This window comes from Macrobrachium nipponense, chromosome 8, assembly GCF_015104395.2.
Source record: "Macrobrachium nipponense isolate FS-2020 chromosome 8, ASM1510439v2, whole genome shotgun sequence".
Lineage (NCBI taxonomy): Eukaryota > Metazoa > Arthropoda > Malacostraca > Decapoda > Palaemonidae > Macrobrachium > Macrobrachium nipponense.
Window position 1 is genome coordinate 85,274,345 of NC_087203.1, and position 19,466 is coordinate 85,293,810.

At 35.2% G+C, this 19,466-nt stretch overlaps 1 protein-coding gene across 15 annotated transcripts in view; it reads left to right on the plus strand.

Moving 5' to 3' along the window:
- Positions 1-19,466, plus strand: part of LOC135222896 (intersectin-1-like) — a 553,230-nt gene that overhangs the window by 187,696 nt on the left and 346,068 nt on the right. For 14 of the 15 annotated variants that reach the window (XM_064261271.1, XM_064261270.1, XM_064261274.1 and 11 more), the window contains one exon: positions 5,062-5,626. In XM_064261271.1, the coding sequence (XP_064117341.1) occupies positions 5,062-5,626 (565 nt within the window). The remainder of the gene's footprint in view (positions 1-5,061; positions 5,627-19,466) is intronic. The other variant, XM_064261283.1, reaches the window with a different exon arrangement.

A 19,466-nucleotide genomic window follows, 5' to 3' on the forward strand; every position in this document is an offset into this window, starting at 1 on the left:
TAGAGATTCCATGAAGCAGCAGGAGGGAACTTAGTCAGTTTACCACCTTCCAGTGTGAGAAGAAACCTCTTGTATTGTACACGTTCGAGTTTCACCTCTGACGTTCGCTTGCTTTTACGTATGTTTATCCTTGTTTTGGCAAGAATTTAATCATGCTAATGAGGAAAAGACTAGCAAAACATCTTGTTAACTACAGACAAAGAAAATTAGCTCTAATGTGATCATAATATATGCGATACGTATTAGCGTAGTTAGTGAAGAGAGAGAGAGGGAGGGGTGCGTAGTTAGGAATGCCCCCCCGTCTTGCCTGAAGCACACGTCGTGCAGTACCCCAGGCTACAGTCTTTGAGCAATGGGATCTTCATTTATAGTAAATAACATAGTTTTAGTTTGTTAATACGCAAAAAGGGTATTAATAAACATTGTCTTTGTAAAAAGAGCATAGTACACGTTCGAGTTTTACCTCTGACATTCTCTTGATTTTATGTCTGTTTATCTTTGTTTCGGTAAGAATTTCATCATGCCTAAGAGGAAAATACAAGGAAAACATCTCGCTAACATACAGAAGAAGAAAATTCCCTGTAATAAGCTGAGTTAGTGAGGGAGAGAGAGAGTTGCGTAGGAAGGAGTGCACCATCTTTCCTGATGCAGTGCCCCAGGCTACGATATATGAGCAAAGGGATCATCATTTATGATTAAATTACGATAAATAACATAGTTTTGGTTTATTAATACCCAAAACAGAAATATGCATTCATAATAATCATTATTTATTAACATTGTCTTTATAAAAATACAAAGGAAAACTGAATGCCCGTATCTCAAAACTATACTTATTGACCTTCAAAATCTATCTTCCCACATAGTTTTAAAGCTATAGCACTGAAATTTGGTATATAACTCAGAAAGACATTATAGAACAATCAAATAAAGCCCCTTTTTTCCAATTATTTTTTAGTCTTTTATTTATAATTTTTTTTTCCTGATTTATAGGGTTTATTGTTTTACCATAATGAAATATTCATATCCAGCAAGAAAATGACTTTTAGAAAAAAACTCTTCATTTGATTGGAGGTCTACATCAGGTCTATATATGGTAGTAATCCCAGGTCTTAATATTAAATATCAAGGGGGGAGATAGAATTTGAAAAATGGTTATTTACGGGATAAATCGCCCTGGCGTCACAAAACCGAAGGTCAAAGGCGAAATTCATGTGCGGTTTGGAGATGTCCCAAGTCACCTTATCAAGTGGTATGAATATCAAAGTCCTGTCCTTGAAAAATGGCATTAGCCAGCTGGCCCCCTTAAGAAAGTATGCTACTCAATTTACGGTTATAGCTGTGGCTGAAGAAGTTAATATTAGTAATGTGCAAGCCACAAAACATTTTTGGAAAGGCAACATTCGATACTAGTGAAATCACACCTTTAATTCATTTGATTTACTTCATTTGTAAATAAAGTAAGTTGCTTTAATAAACCCAGCTTTGACAATTTACGAAAATAACGAATCTCTGAAACATGTTTCATTTAGCAACTAATGGCTGTGATGATTTTGGTAAAACGCAGTCAGCTGATGATTTAAAAATGTAAACACACACAGAGGAGATCATAATATGACAGTGCGCCTTTAACATTTAAGTTTCGACAGACGGAAGGTGTAAGCATTTCCTGGTAGATGCTTATGGAGTAGGCCAGAATTTTAATAAGGTATAAAACCTAACAAATGATAGCCATTATTCATTAGCTTTGTTGTACTTTTAGTAACACAGCAACATATATTTGGATGCACCGGCAAGACTTTGTTTACATGGGGGTTTTTCAGGATGATTTATGTCATCCAGGATATTCTGTGGTCTGGCAGTGGCTTGGTCCCAAGTGAGCCAGTTGAAAGGGGTCAGATTGTACCTGACACTGAGGAAACTGGGCAGAGTGTTCAGCAAAGGATTCAATAAGGTGATGGACACTTCCCAGCTTATATGTTTTGTTGTATTCATGGCTGTACCTGGAGGACCAGGCTCATGAACTATCCACTTAGTAAACTCCATTGCTCTGAGGAATTTTGGTGGAGAAGCCTTGACCTGAGATGGGCCACAGTTTCAGATATTATCCAGGAGGAACCAAAGTTCCATGTTTATTGTACCAGAGGAGCAGGCTGCAGAGATTGCTTAAAACACCACCTAGGAAATCTTTCCACCTCCATCAGTGCTACGCAGCAAGGAGATAGTGCCTTCCCTTTTGGCCCAGGAAAGTCAGGTGGTCTGTTGTGAAGTCCCCCTTTAAGGGTTTAGAAGGAAATGCAGACACTTTTCCTGTACTGATTATTCTCACACCACATTCATGTAGGATTTGATACTACTGTTTAGATTGATGGGCTCCAGGCATTGAACAAGGGGAGGTCAATGCTTGACCAGCATATGATAGAGGGTGTATTGGATGGTTTGCCATGGTTTTACAGGCAGTCGGAAGATGGTGGTCTATCATTTTGAAACGTGAGAAAAAATATACACAAAAGCATAGAATCTTAACAGTGCCAGCCTAAGGACAATTATACTGATGCCCTTAGGGATACACTGCTACCAACTGTGAATCATTGCAGACCTGAGGATCTATGAACTTATGTTTACTGTATAGGGAAGCAAGTTGTTTGTCACAAACGTACACTCAAAAAGTAGAATGCTCATTCAGGAATTTTTTTTAAATTTCAGCCTTTGAAAAAAGTTTAATCTGTACAGTTGGTTTTATTTTGTTGTAATTTTGCTGTTAAATTAATAAGTTGTGAATCATATTTGAGGTACTTTATAGATACAGTATACAAGATTTTCGTACTCACATATATTTATTTTAAATTAAGTTAAAAAGTTTCTGTAAATTAATGCAGCTTTATGGGAATTTTTTTTTTTTTTTTTTGGCCAAGAATTTCATATGAATTATTCATGTTATTTGGAAGGCTGATATACTTCAGGTACAAGTGACCACTGAATTGAGATAAAATATTTTGAATTCTAAAACCTTTTTTATCTTTAAAATTTTCCTTTTAAGAAAAAATAAAACTTTAAAATTATGCTTATTATACAGCAAATAGTTCTACTGGATATAACAAGGTAGGAGGTTTTTTTGTATTTTTCATCTTACGTATAAACCATTGTGGATTACAGTATATTACAAGCAATTAAGAATGTTTTGGTGTGTTGACTTGCAAACCCAATGCTGTCATAAGACTTCAGTCATCACACCTATTCTGGTGGAGTGGTTGTGCATGACATCTACAGTTGCTTTACTGAGTGATATGCCCAAGTTATTTACAATTACATTTACTTCATGAATAACAGGAAAAGCTGCTCATATTAGTTCTTATCTAATACATATTTGGTTTTTATCTTTGTCAAAATATTGGGATTGGGAAATCCATTGTGCAGTTAGCAGACTTCATTTTTTCACATACGTATTTAGTTGCACTGCATGTTATTCTTTTATCCCTTGTTAACTGTTAACCTGTGATAGAGTAAATATTAAAAAATTTCATGGATACAATATGAAATATAAGATTTTTTTTTGCAGACATCTAATGAGTGTAAGTTTAATTTTTGAATAAGAAAAGGTATCTTCTTGTTTGGTTTGTTGAAGTTTGGAATATCTAACAAAATTACTTGAATTACTTTATGCTTTAACCTTTAAAATAATATATGTACTATTTAATATTGAATTAAATATTTTGGTACCTTGATTGCTGTGTGTACCTGTGTTGAAATTCAGTTGGAGTGGGTCAGTAATAGGGCTAAGTATTGAAGTATATTTTTTCGTATGTGGACAAACCTTCAGTCTTAACAATAGGATAAATCTTATAGTGCAGCTGGAAACTGGTTAAAGACAATCAAAGATTGTAATGCAAGGAATCTGTGGTATCTGGCAACTCACACATAGATGAGGTGGAGCATGATTACTGACCATTACTTTGGGTCCCGCGTGCTGCAACCTAGTGGGACACCATCGTAACTATGCCTCACTCCGGGTCGCCCATTATCTTGCCGTCAGTGAGGCCATCAACTCGGGCTGCAAGTCCATTGGCTGTGACGTCACTCTCAGCAGCCTCGCTGCCAGTGACATCAGTCAGCTTCGGTGCATCACTTCCCCCTCCTGTTGCTGTGACGTCACACCCAGCTTCATCCATGGCGTCATCTCAGACAGTTGCCAAGCCTTCAGAAGCTCTCTTTCTGGCTATGGTTGACAGGCTGGATTCTCTCTCTCTCTCTCTCTCTCTCTCTCTCTCTCTCTCTCTCTCTCTCTCTCTCTCTCTCTCTCTCTTTATTTTCAAAAGTAAAACATGATTACCTTTCCATATTATTAATCACTGTGTTATCACTTTAATAGATAAAAGCTTTGGTTAATTGTAGTAATGTTTGGTTTTGAGCAGTCACTGTTGTTCTTTTATTATATTTGACTTTACTTTAATGCTATACTTTGAAGTTAAGATATCCACAGCTTAGGATGGGTTTTAGTTACTGGTAGTCAGATATTGGCATATCTCTCTCTCTCTCTCTCTCTCTCTCTCTCTCTCTCTCTCTCTCTCTCTCTCTCTCTCATGCATATCAAAGAATTTTCCAAAAAGTACTGTAACTTTTTTCAAGACTTGATTACTGTTGAGTGTATGTATACTTGTTAAAAGATTCAACAGGTACCACATTCGTGCAGTTGACAAGGGTTCCAAGCATCAGGAAATTCATTTTTGGAACTTCAGGTATAATGTTTAAAAAAGCAGCTAATGATGTGTTGCACAATTACTTCATCCAATAGGATTTTGAGTGTCTTATGAGTAAAGTATTGGGTTTTGATTTCACTGACCCAACCTTTGTCTGTCTTCATTTAATAAGGTTACTGAGCTGTTGACCAAACTTTTATGTAAAGATGATATAGCAGTTTACTTTTTTATTGTTATTGAGAGGTAGTAGTTAAGACTAATGAAGTTTGCTCAAACTTTGAGTAACTATACCAAGATTTTATTTACATAGATACAGTATGTATTATCTAGTGGCATTCATTCCTAGATGAAGAATTTTCTGCAGGTTTTAAGACTACGAGAGAAGCTTGTGAATCCGGATGCTGCATGGGGAGATACAGCGAGCTCAGCATGGGCAGGTAAAGGAATTGGCAGTGGTGGGGCTAGTGACTGGAATAGTGCATGGCCCCACAGTGAGCCCAAAGATGCATGGCCAAGTAGCAGAGGTGAAGGTAACGACCTTCCCACCAGTAGTCCGCAGCCTGCACAGGATCAACTGAAAACATCCGAAAAGCATCTACCTCCAGCACGACCCCCGCCCCCTTCCGCTAGTACTACCACCACCATGCCCTCTATGGCCAACAATGGCATTGTAAATGAGGAGGAGGCATGTCCCCCAGCCCATTATAATTCCCAAAACTCTGGGGATGATGGTGTCTGGGAATCTAATACAACCATCACTACTAACAATACCAGTAGTGATGTGGGCCGGGGGATCCACACTACCACAACCCCCTCCTCCATCACCACCACAACTACCATTGCCCCCTGGGGGGCATTCTCTACTACTACTACTACCATCACCCCAACCACTACTACCACCACTACCATCACTTCCTCTACACATCCAGGTATACCCTTATACACACATTCACCATCACCATCTTATGTTTTTACACATGTACACTGTTTGGTACTTTATCATGGCATTTTAATATATTTTGTATTCTTTAGTATATTTGGGATTAGAAATATTATGCACAGTATCGTATTATAGCCAAATTTCTCATATGTATATTTAGATGGTTATGGTTGGGCTTGGGTATTGCACCTTACAAAATTGTTATTAAATGTTACTGTAGGTCAGGTCATGTAAAAGTATCTTTCAGTGTGCATTTTACTTGCCTACTGATCCTTGTTCTGTTTCTGACTGAAAAAGTTTTTAATTAAAATCTATCATCAGTAGGTATCGAGATACAAAGTGATTTAGTGCGATTTCATGTTCTATAATCAGTTTTGCATATCCTTTCAAAGATAGATAACTGAAATTGAATATAATTCCTTAGCCATCAATTCCCTCTTATTACAATATTTAGTGTCATTTTTCTTGAAGATAACTCGTAATTTGAAAGTCTTTCAAGTGAGTAGTAAGTAATGTATATATGTGCTCTAATGTGAATACTGTATATGTACATGTACTTTATTCTTCCTCTATATTTCGAAACTTTTCACAAGCTTAGAGTTTTTATTATTTGTTTATTTTAGTTGTTTAGTAATGATTATGAAACTGTGAAGAAAACAGCTGTATGTATGTGGGAAAGATATTTAAATCTTTATTCAGGTGTTATTCTAGGAAAATGGAATAAAGGATGTAGTACACAATTTTCTGAGACTGCTGTAATTAGTGGTGTAGGATTTTAAGAAAAGCTCCAAGGAGGCATGTCAGCTTTATTTTCATCTGGTTTCTTTATTCAATATTTAGAGAATTTACAGAAGTAAGTGCATAGGAATTGAAATTAGTCTACCCAGACAAGGCAATTAGATTTTTAGCCAAGCAAACACTGCTGGTGAGTTGAAATTTTCATATTGTAAAGTAAGAATTATAATATGTAGTTACTTTGATAAAGAGTGGTTGATATGATTGAAAAATCAAAGAAGATACATTTTGTGGACAAATTTATGTTCAAATGGAAAGTAGGGATACTACTTAATTCAGAAAATGTTAGTGTACAAGAGATATGTAACAGCTCATAGACTTTGAAATTAAGAAATGATTCTTGACATGAAAACTATTGAAGTGGACACTAGAAGTAACTAAGAATTTAATTTGTTAACTATGAGTTCTTTCACTTTATTAGCTTGACAGTTTTTGGGATTCGATTCCTGTTTTCATAAATCACTTCCTTTTTAGCAAGTACAGCTTGCATGAGTCACTTTGTTTGTATTGAAGAGGTTATTATGTATCACAGCTATAGCTAGAACTCATTTTATTTACGTAGACGTGAAACAAGCTTATTATGTGAGACACCTGCAGTTTCAGATATTGGTAAGGGAGGTGTGAATCTCAGTGATGATTCCTCAGAGAAAAATAAGAAACAAAAAAGTTGTTGCCTTAATACATCATTTTCTATAAATCTTTAGTAAGGTCATTCTTGGATGCTCTTTTTATTTGATGATATTAAAGGAACTACATATCTACAGTTGTCTGTAAATATTTACATAGTAAACTTGTCAAGTGATATTATATGATAACTCAAGTAATTGTAATGTCAAGCCTAGTTCGTTTATGGTTCACTTAACAAACTCATTAGTTGTGTTTTGTTTTCCAGGCATTTTATACTTTATGGCTATTTTATTGGAAATAATTAGGAAAAATTAGTTTTTGCAATGTTGCATTAATTGGCAAGACATGCTAAAAAGCTATAGAAATAAAAAAAATGATTAACACAAAATCACATAAAACAAAAAGTCCCAATCCTAAATTGTTAGAAAAAAAAGGCAACTATGATAAAATTCTATGAAAAGGGTGAAAGGATTTGCTACCATAACGTGCTTTAGGCTTGAGCAGATGACAGTATTGATAACAGATATGCTTTTTAGCCTAGATCAAAAATGATGATCTCATCAAGTACAGTACAGTAGTACATGTAAAATGATTTTTTTCATTTACATTGGTATTTATTAGGATGTATAAATATTAAAGACTGTAAAACTGTTGAACTACCAGACAACTTACTGTATTAGCAATGTTACAGGGTTGCTTAGAGGAGTTTGTAGGTTTTCTAGGTCACTTGTAAAAGTTGACTAAATTTAGGTCCTTTTCAATGTCACAAGTCTTGGAGTGAAATAATGATGTAAGGTGAGGTATTACTGTATACTATTTGTTTTAGTCTTATACATTATTTAAAGAGGTACTTTCTAGTGTGATACATTTTCTTAGCAACTTTGTTTACATTATAGCTATAATAGACTTGGCAGATTATTTTTAGTATGACAAAAGTTTGGCTGTTCTCTTGTTTAGCAAGGATGCACTTATACAATGTACTCTTTTATGTTACATATGCTGTACTGCCCAGAATGGAAGTGTTAGCTAAAATTTGATACCTCAGTAGGCCGAAGTTTAGAGTTTTCCTCTGATAAATCTCCCTTTTTAGCAGGAGCCCCACATTCATTGCATCTGTGTTATAGATGCCTTGGTGACTCAACTGAGCTTTTCAATTGGCTTTTCAATTGAGAAGCTTTAACCATATCTGGATAAAGTTTGTATTGTGTTTAATTATTCTTATCAGGATATGCAGATAGCTTTTTGGCTATCCCCAGTTTACTTGAATTGTAAGAAAGGAAGATACACAATGTTTTTTCTGCAATCATAGACATGCACCATCTTTTATTTCTGAAGTTTATTTAGCTTTTGTCCCGGGCATTGTACTTTTCATGTGCAGAAATTACATCAATTTGGGTTTTCCAATAGTGTTTTGATGTTTAGCTCCTTTTTTTTTTTTTGTCTTATGAAGGTCTTTACCATTTATGCAATCGGGTTCTTAGCTCAGTTTTGTTTTTCTTTTGTCTTGTTACAGTGCTGTTTGTTTGTATCACACAAAGCACTTCTTTGTTGTGTCTCCCCCTTATGTGCAGTACTTTATTGCTATTTATTACAAGAGAAAGTTGTATACTATTCACTAGGAATTAATTTTTGCGTTTCATTATACTATTATTATACCATTCAAGAAGTTTCAGTTTTAGCTTTCAACGGTTACAAGTTGACTATCTAAAGTTTTGAAAACTTGGAATTCTGTTGTATGGCCCTATTGTTACAATGGGCTTGAAGTTGTGTGCTCAAGGTAATCATTAGGTGCCAGAAAACTAATATGAAGAGTCTTGCTTGCCTTGAGCACTGGAATTAATGTGGGTGTCAGGCATTAAGGGTCCAAAAAGATTCAGCAGTGCCAAAATAAGTGGCAAGCTCTTCCTGGTCTTTCTGCATTTCTTCCTGTAGCACATCTGTTCTGAAAGAAACTAGCCAGCTTGTCTGGTTAGTATTCTGCTGTTTATTATTTGTTACCAATGTTGCTACCAGGCCCCTGCTTACATACTGTCGGTAATTTCAGCCATTAACCCATGGAGAGTTAACTTTAGCTTTTACTATATTTCAGCACTTACTGCTGCAACTGTACCTCTTGTACTTGTTGCATTAGTACTTAATGACCACCTTTTCCTCCTACCTCCTTTGCTAATATCTGGAGTTATTGCTTCACCTGTTATGCCTGTGAGTTGCGCTGTCTTGCCTTCTGCTTTGATTGCTGTCTCTACTAGGCAGCCTTTTCTTGATAGCTGTTTCTACCATGCAGCCTTTTCTTGCTGCTATAGTACTACCAGTGTTTGTTGTTACAGTTACCCCTTTGACAAGTCTTGCTGTATTTCCCATCTAATCCTTCTTTCTCCACTGCACCTGCAGCTGTCAGCAATGGGGAGGCAAGGTCTTTCAGTTTTGTACTTTTTATTTGGATTTAATGACACTTCTGCTGGTTTATTTTAGCTTACTATGAGATTCAGGGCCTCTGTAACATGGTTTTTTCGCAATAACTTTTTATCTACGCATTTCATAAATATAACGCTTATTCAGAATACATATTATATCTACACATAAATTTTGACTGTATTCTGCATTACGTAGGTTGAATAAATTTGGTACTTATAATGTAAAAGTGACTTATTTTGAAGACGGGCCAACTTACACAGAGAAAAGGTTTCGAACGCACTCGTTACGTAACTTACGACAGCATTTCTTCCCTCTTTCTTGATGGATGATTGGCTATACGTAACGAAGGCTAAACCTCTGGCAACAGTGACATACAAATTTAAATACAAGCAAAGCAGTACACCTTTATGAACTCTGGAACCTCTCCACTGATAATTGTCATAATGAACAAACATGAACAAACCAACAAATATGTTAATAAATACAAAAACACTTCGATTATTAGTCTAACTCCCAAAATAGGTTCCTAAGAAATTACAGTCTACTTTATAGGTCACAATCAGATTGACAAGATGTAGGGAATAGTTGGTAATTTTCAAAAACATAGTAGACAAGCTTGATTTGATAACTGCTATATCCAATGTCAAACAATTTTTATTTATTGGCTATCTACCTATTTACTGAAAAAAAAAAAATAGCCACTACTGTATATTAGCTTTAAACCTTCACCAATAATTATCGTCAGAATGATGACTTCATGAGGCTCCACCCATTTTCGCCTCGTTATAATTCAGGATAACACTGAACCATGGGCATTGTTGGATTAGAAAATTTAACTTCTGGCTTTAAAAACTCATTTCTCGAATTCTCGAGTAGTTGTAAGAAGTGCTAAATGATCCTCAAGGATCCCAGCAGTTGGCCTAAACGTTTAATTCATGTATGTTACTGCTATACTGTTGCGGCACTACTGCTACAGTAGTATTCTACGTTAGCACTGATGCCCCACCCACATCTATGTATCGTTCCGCCATTCATAAAGTCTTTGGGTTTCAGAGCCGATGGAGTTTCTGTCTGGTGGATGGGCGGGGCAACATTTTGTCAAAAGGTGTTTAGCTTGCTTACGTAATGAATGTTTTTTGACTCTTGGCTCATAATCATTGGCCATGGCGTCGGCTAGATCATTTTTACTCTATAAAAATTAAAACTATGAGGTTTAGGTTATTGATAATGCTGACAAAATTTGTGTGTGGTTGTAAAATATACATATGTCAACTTTCAGCTACATCCGATGCTTTGATAAGGAGCAAAGTCCAAAAAACCGTGTTACAGAGACCCTGAATCTCATAGTAGTCAGCTACACATCCACTAAGGAGCTTCGATTGTCTGAGACTTATATTAGTATCTGGGCTTGTAGATCCCCTGGAAAGAGCCATGTGTAAATTAGGTTTATGAAGGAAATATGGTTTAGTTTTAGGAAGGCAACATATTTGAGTATGGAAATTGACACTGGTAGTGTTCGTTCATTCCTTTCGGATAAACTGTGGCAATCTTTGTTTGGTTACCCGCCTTTTTTGGAGAAGGTAGTTCCCACAGCTGCTACAACTTTCATAGTGATCACGTGTGACTCCCAGATACATTCCATATTTCACTCGTGGAAGAAGTCCTAGATTTCCAGTGGTGGTGGGATCCTGTTCATCTGAGAATAGGTGTTTATGGTTCCTTGAGCTCCAGAAGTTCTCTTCATTGATATTTTGACACATGGGCAGGAGCTCATTTTGTCAGTCAACAAGCAAAACAAACAAAGTTGGAGGTTGACTGGAAGAAGCACTTCAGCTAACTAGAACTGAAGGCTGTTTTCTAAGCCCTTCAGTCATACACCAAATCATTAGTAGGTAAGGCTATTGGAGTTTTAGTGTAGCAACAAAATCCAAACCTTTGTGATTGTCTGATGGGAAAGATCTTTGTGTAAGCATAGGCCTACATAGTCTGGATCATCTGGTTTGTCCTGGAAGGTGGAATATCATTGCAAACAACCTTAGCAATAGTAAACCAGTGGTTGCTGCATATGGAAGTCTGTAAGGCTCTTTTGTAGTTGTTTTGACCACAGAATCCCAGTGTATTGCTCGCAACAATTAAACCTAGTTTCCAGGAAGCTGAACCCCATGCTTCACAGTTTGGCAATCTTGATGCTCATGCATTCTCTCTGTCCAGCCTGATCAAGTAGGGTTTAATCTCTCTGGGATGATGATTGCTCTTCTGTGGCCACAGTAAGATTGGCACTCAATCCCTCTTCAATTGCAGTTGTACAGCTACAGGTCCCTGCTAATTTGGGAGAAGTTCCAGAAGCAGCCACATGTTCAGAGGTTTCTCACAGACCCAGGCACCATGTTTTCTTGCCTGGAGGATTTGAAACAAGGCCTTAGAGGAAGGCTGAGGTTTTTTGGAAGTCTGCTGTAGTCATCACCCATTCCTGCCAACTTGGGAAGTCCCTGCTGTAAATATCACCCTTTCTCCAGCCCTTTACCATGAATTTCTACCAGGAAAACAGGCAAATTCTTTTGTTGGTGTGATGAAAGGGATATAAGTACACAAAGTGCCATTATTCCTATTATGCCAAAATGCTTCATACTTCTGCATCTCCAAGCATATGTAGTCAAGTTGCTGGAACATCAGGTCACTGAAATGGTATTTCCAAGTACCTCAGGAGAGCTGCCCAGTTAAAAAAAGTCTCCTATGTAATATTATCCAGCAACTGAGATTATATCCCCTTAGTCTTCCAAAGCTGCAGAGGGCCCAATATGAACTCCTGTAAAGGATGTCTGCAGCATGGAGACTGGTTTCATTTAGTGTTTGTCTTCATGGTGTATGAGTGAGTTGTATCACTTACCAGCAGTATCACATACCAGGGGCCTTCTTCCTGTACCTGTTTCCAATCATCACCCTTGTTCATTCCTCACTCATTCTCAGGAGCATTTGTCTTCCAAATTAGTGGTTGATCATATACCCAAGTACTCTGCCAGATTAGTCATGTCATTTCACAGTGTATCTACAAGGTTTTCATCCTTTTACACCTTTAAAACATTTTTACTGTCAATTTCCCTTTCAATGTTGAATGACCTTGTAGGTTCTAGTGCTGGGCTACTCTGCTTTTCCTGCCTGCAAATCATGAAAATGTATCAGGGAACTTTTGGGCCATGGGAGGTTTTTATGCAGTAAATATAGTATTTGTATAAAAAAAAAAAAATTTGGTATAAAATCTGTTTGTGCATGGACGCAAAATTAATATTTTTATATTCTGTAAGTACAAACATTTTATACAGAGATCTTTCCTCCTAGCTCCTTTGATTAGTCTCTTGCTTGCAGCTCTTTCTTATTACTAAGATACCTTTGGCACTGTGACATAATTGTATAGGTGATATCCCTCTGCTTGACAGTACTCACCATAAAAGACTCAGGTGATTATATTCTATACTCACCATAAAAGACTCGGGTGATTATATTTTGCCGACACCTCACCATTCCAGGCAGTATAACATAGGTAGAATAAATAGTTTGTCTGATGGAACTTGAATGTATATATAGTTATTTTATAGGAAAATATTTAATTTTGATGTGATTGAGTTTTGTAAATTGATGAGAAAGATGTTTCTGCTTTCATACAGCTGTTTGATTTTACAGTTGAATTGCATCCCAGTTGTATAGTTATAAATCTCTGTGATTATTTTTATTTCAGTTTATTTTCAACTTTCATATTTGATTTGCTCTCCCTGAATTTCATACATCCCAGTACACACATCTTCAAGTTGCTGATTTCGTTACTTCCATAACACCAGCACCTGTGTTTGGCTGGATTTCCAGTCAACCATAAGGAGTTTCTCAGAAGGCTGTCAAGTGTAATTCTGCTAAGTATACCTGAGCTAAACTTAAGCATAAGACCCCTTTTCATCCCTCTCATCAGTGACATTGAGCAGCTGCTGTGGTTTATATTATGTATTTGTTATGGAATATGACTAATGTAGATCATTCATAGATGGCATTTTGGGTTCATATAGCAGTATCAGAGCAATAAACATCAGTGATTAGGGTATAAGCTTAGATTAAGAGATACACTGGTACATTAAATTTGCTCGATTTTGTGGCATATATTCTTATCATTTTTAGTATAGTGTGTCCCGTTTGTACAGAAGATCAAGATTTAGATAAAATGCTAAATGGATTTGACTGGGGTTTTATTTAAGATATTGGAAAGAGATATTTGAAGTTTTTCAGTGAAAATATTTTATGAGGAATTACAATCATAAGTATTTGGAATATAAATTTCAGATACATATCACTATGAGGTAGGTATGTAAGAAGGAGTTTATATCTGAATTACACTATTGGCCATCCATCATCAAAATATTTAGCCTACATAATGTGAGCATTAAGGTAATCTTAATTTAGTATTGAAATATGTAAACACTGCCGTTAAAGTTTCATGGTTACACAACAAGAAAAATGAATGTGTTATTTGATATGCAATGTTATTTGGCTATTGTCGTTGAGTTTATTTATATAGCCAACATGCTGAGAGTACTCTTGCGTATGATTAGTCGTCTTTGGATAGTTTAGTAGGTATTAGATTCTGTGGGACTCAAAAGAAAAATGTAATGTTTGGAACCTGATACAGTCAACCCTGTGTATATGACCAAGTTGCATCCTAGCATGAATAGTAATGGGAGTACGGTTGAGCATCCTCACTATGAATACTTGACTCTCACTGACTTGCTAACTCTTAGCAGGACAGCATTGCTGCTTCTGGCATATTGTAAATGCACATTTTTCAGAATTGTAATATATTAGCCCTCTTATGCCGATTGGACGTATTATACGTCGAGATAAATTGTCTGTCGGGTGCCGATTGGACGTATCGTACGTCGACATAGAAAAGTTTTTTAAAAATTCACGGAAAAATACTTATAGTCCTACCAGGCGAAAACTTTTGAATCACGCACCTTGGGGGATGCTGGGAGCTCACGGATCAAGGCGTTGTTTTGTTTACAATCGTTATGCAGGCACGCAAGCGTGAATTTCTTTCTTATCGCACTAAAAAGTATGTGACACATCTCAGAAATTATTTTGTCACTTTGACATAATTTTTGCACCATTTTAAATTAGCCGTTACATGGAGTATTATACGTATATGAAAATGTGCGCAATTTCATGTAGAATACAACAAAAAAATACCTATGATTGTAGCTTTTATCAGTTTTGAAATATTTTCATATAAATAACGATAAGTGCCAAAATTTCAACCTTTGGTCAACTTTGACTCTAGCAAAATGGTCAAAAAATGCAATTTTAAGCTAAAACTCCTATATTCTAGTAATATTCAATCATTTACCTTCATTTTGCAACAATTTGGACGTCTCTAGCACAATATTTCGATTTATGGTGAATTTATGAAAAAAACTTTTTCCTTACGTCCGCGCAGTAACTCTTCCGATAAATTTTTTTGTGCGATTATCGTAATGTTTGCACCATTTTAAATTAGCCGTTACAGAAAGTTTTATATATGGAAATGTGCGCAATTTCATGCACAATACAACTAAAAACAACCCATGGTTGTAGCTTTTATCAGTTTTGAAATATTTTCATATAAATTACGATAAGTGCCAAAATTTCAACCTTTGGTCAACTTTGACTCTACCAAAATGGTAGAAAAATGCAATTGTAAGCTAAAACCCTTATATTCTAGTAATATTCAATCATTTACCTTCATTTTGCAACAAATTGGAAGTCTCTAGCACAATATTTCGATTTATTGTGAATTTATGAAAAATAAAACCTTTTCCTTACGTCCGCGCGGTAACTTCCGAAAAAAATAAGAAATTTTTTCGTGCGATTGTCGTAATGTTTGCACCATTTTAAATTACTGTTACATAAAGTTTTTATATGAAAATGTCGCAATTTCATGTAGAATACAACTAAAAATTATTGAAGGTTGTAGCTTTTCTCATTTTCTAAATATTTGCATATAAATCATGATAAATAAAAAAAAAACCACGTTCGGTCAAATTTGACTCTACCGAAATAGTCGAAAAACGCAATTGTAAGCTAAAACTCTTACAGTCTAGTAATATTCAGTCATTTATCTTCATTTTGAAACAAATTCGAAGTCTCTAGCACAATATTTATATTCATGGTGAATTTTAAATAAAAACTTTCCTTCTCCGCCGCAAATCTCCGAAATGCGTACGTCGCATTCTGGTAATATTTGCTCCGTTTCATATTAGGCGTTTCATAGAGTTTTATGTATGAAAATGTGTGCAATTTCATTTAGACATTTAGAATGCAACAAAAAATAATTGAAGGTTGTAGCTTTTCTCATTTTTGAAATATTTGGATATAAAAGAAAATATATAAAAAAAATTCTACATTCAGTCAACTTTAACTCGTCCAAAATGGTCGAAAACTGTAATTGTAAGCTAAAACTCTTATAGTATAGTAATATTCAATCATTTATCTTCATTTTGAAAGAAATTGGAAGTCTCTAGAACAATATTTAGATTTATGGTGAATTTTTGAAAAAAGCATTTTTTTACGTCCGCGCGTTAGGAATTCATGCATCATTTTGTGATAATATTTTCTCTATGTTGCTTTGATTGTTTTACAATGTGTTATATACCAAAATAATCGCAATTTAGTGTACAATACAAAAAAAAAAAAATTAACTCGTTAGCTTTAACCGTTTTGCTCACAGCGATCATTTTGTGATAATATTTTCTCTGTGTTGCTTTGATCGTTTTACAATGTGTTATATATCAAAATGATTGCAATTTAGTGTACAATACAACAACAAAAAATTAACTCTTTAGCTTTAACCGTTTTGCTCACAGCGCGATTTGAATACAATTATATCTGAAATTTTGTTTTTGTGCAATCATATATCGCATTATTTATATATGATAATTATATTTTTTTCATTTCTGATGGTTGCGTACTAAACTTCAGGCAATGACAAAAAAAAGGAGCCAAAATTGAACTCTTAATCTTGAAAACTAAGCGTGCTGTGATTTTTTGAAAAAAATATTTTTTCTGCTTCCGCGCTCACTCCGAGACCCCCCGGCATACAGGAGATAATTTTTATTATACCCCTTCGGCGTAAGAGGGTTAGTGTACATAGTCATAAATCATTATGTTTTGAATTGCTAATCATGTAAAAAAAATCTGAAAATTAATCTTGAAGAAAACATATGTTAGCAAAAAACTTTTATATCAAACAGTTGTATACACAGGGCTTAGTGTACTTAAAAAATTGTAATGTACATATATAAAGAAGTGGTAGGGATGATAAACTGTCGATTTTTATGATAGAAGTTTGTAACTGTATAAGTATTTTAACAGGGAAGTCTAAGATACCAATGTAGCAGAAAGTTGTGCACCATTGCTATACAAAAAAATTGTCCAAGTCATTGTTGGGGTCCTGTCCATCACATTACTTTCACTTCTGCTTTTGGAGAGAACTTTGCTTCACTAAATAATTTATGATACAGGTCTATTCCATGGCTAATACAGATGTAACCATGATCCCTTATTATGGTTGTCACTTTGAATGTCATTGTCTTCTCCATCTTGCCACTCAAGTGTATGTTTTATTCCCCATCTTACAGGAAAGAAGAATTCCCATTCCTTTATGAAAATTATTACTTTAACCCTGACACTCAATTATTATTTGTGCAAGATGATTTTTGCCAAAAGAATCTGTTTTATCTCATTACAGTATTTATTGTTAGGAGATTTATGTTATGATTTCTGCACATGAAATATTTTTATATTGCATACAGAGCATGACAGTTCAGGTAGAAGGAGTTATTGATATAATTCTAAGTATTTTGTCTTTAATAACAGATTTGCAGTCCCTTAAATACCTATCTCCAAAATAGATCAGTACAAAACTAACTGGTGAAATGTGTCCTTAGAAAATTCTGATTATGGTTTTTCCTGGGTCACTGTGTGCCTTACGATAAAAAATTTAAGTTTGCGAAAATTTTTGGAATTGTATAATTTGCCTTGGAGGCATAGTTTGAATGATATTTTTTTTATATAATAGTAACAAAATTTTGATTTCATTAGTTTGTCTTTGAGGCATGGTTTGAATGACATTCTTTTTCATAGAGTAAAATTATTTTTATCTCAACAAACTCATTTCGTATTTAGATTAGCCCATGTTCTTGTTCTTCATGAATCCTAAACATTCTGTTCCCTGTCTAAAAGATGATCTGCTGACTAAACTTTAGCACATAGAGATCCCTTCTGCTTATTGACTCAGAGTTGTGCCTTATTCCATGAATGTGGATGAAAAGAAGGGCAACAGAGCTCAGGGCACACTCGACCAATTCTTGTAGTGGTCTACAAATCCAAAAGATAAATAAATGCAGCCATCAGTATTATCAGTATAGTGTCTTCCTCTAGCACATTGATGTCACCCATTGGGATATGTAGTTCTTTTTGTTTTTATTTTAAAAATGTTTACATTCTTTGCCATTAAAATATATTAACATTACAAAAACAGTAAAAATGTATTAGGAAAGTTATGTGTTCCTTATAGGGGTTTAAAGGGTCTATAGTCAGTTATTCTAGTCCTGAAATGAATTAAGGAAGTAAGGTCTGGTATTACTGTACTTTAGTTACACTGTAGGTTTGATCAGGATAATCTGATTGATGTATTAAATGATTATTAGATGTGGGATGCTATCAAAATCTAATGTTCTTTTATTTTTGTATCAAATTCAGTTCCCCTTTCATATTTTTTCATTAAAAAAATAGCAGGAAGAGAGAAAGTTGTATGTTAAACAACAGCTTTAGATTTGTTTTCAGTACATTGTTAATCTTAATATTTTTTGTAAGAAAAGTTTTCAGGGAAATATTATAACTAATCTTTCTTCCATTAAGCACTGTGAGTTGTTATTGCTTAAACAATAAGAACTTTCCAAACTAACATCACTGCTCTGACCAAGCAGCGAATGGTTTTATGTACTTTCTTGATTCAAGGGAGACATTCTCTGGCAGTATCATATATGAGAGAATCTCCCACTAGTTTTTGTGTTTTGTTCATTTCACATGAGAGATCAGTTGTAGATCTTCACGCTTAAAGGTGACCAGCTGATGTTGAAAGGAGAGATCTTCAAATAAGTTTAATTTCAAACCTTATGGAGGTTCTTCCTGTGCTCTTTCAAAGTGATGATCCTGTCCTGGTTGATGAGATTTAAAAGGATTTTATCTGAGAGTAATACTTACAAATCAGTCCTGGGGATTAAGCGGTTATGTATTCCTGTGCTCTAGCTAGGTGACCTAAATAGACAGATTTCCATCTTAAAGGAGTCTCTCTTTTCATTGAACATCTTCAAGATTAATCTATAAGTTAGGCACACTGGCAGCAACTGTTCCCAAGAGCAAAAGCAAGAGGTCTGGTATTTTCTGCTGAAATACTATACTAATTTCTTTGATCTGTATGCAATCAGAACAATTCAGCATCCTTCACCTTTAGAGAATAAGACAATCTTGTTGATCTGCCCAGGTTAAGACAATCATCTTAACCTGGGGAGATCAACAAGCTTCTCTCATCAGTTGTCCATTTCCTCAGTCAAATGTCCAGGTTGTTTGTATGGTTCATCCTGGGAAATAGTACTATACATCTTTGCTAGGGCTCAGATATATCACTTTGAATGCATGTGGTAAGGTATTAGATGGCATTATCTCACAGTTTAATGCTTGGTCACTTATTAAGAAATCTCCTTTTCTGTTGGTAAGGGGAAATCCTGATATCATCTTCTGACATTCGCATGGAGGTGCAAATTATTTTGAATCTTACTGGAAGAGGGAAAGACAAACTCGTAACTGGGACTCATCCCTACTGTAATCACTTACCTGGAACCTAAATTAGGATTCGGAATTAAAATGTAAATGATGAGTTTGTTGTAAAACAAAATTTCTTACAATGCAAATTTTTT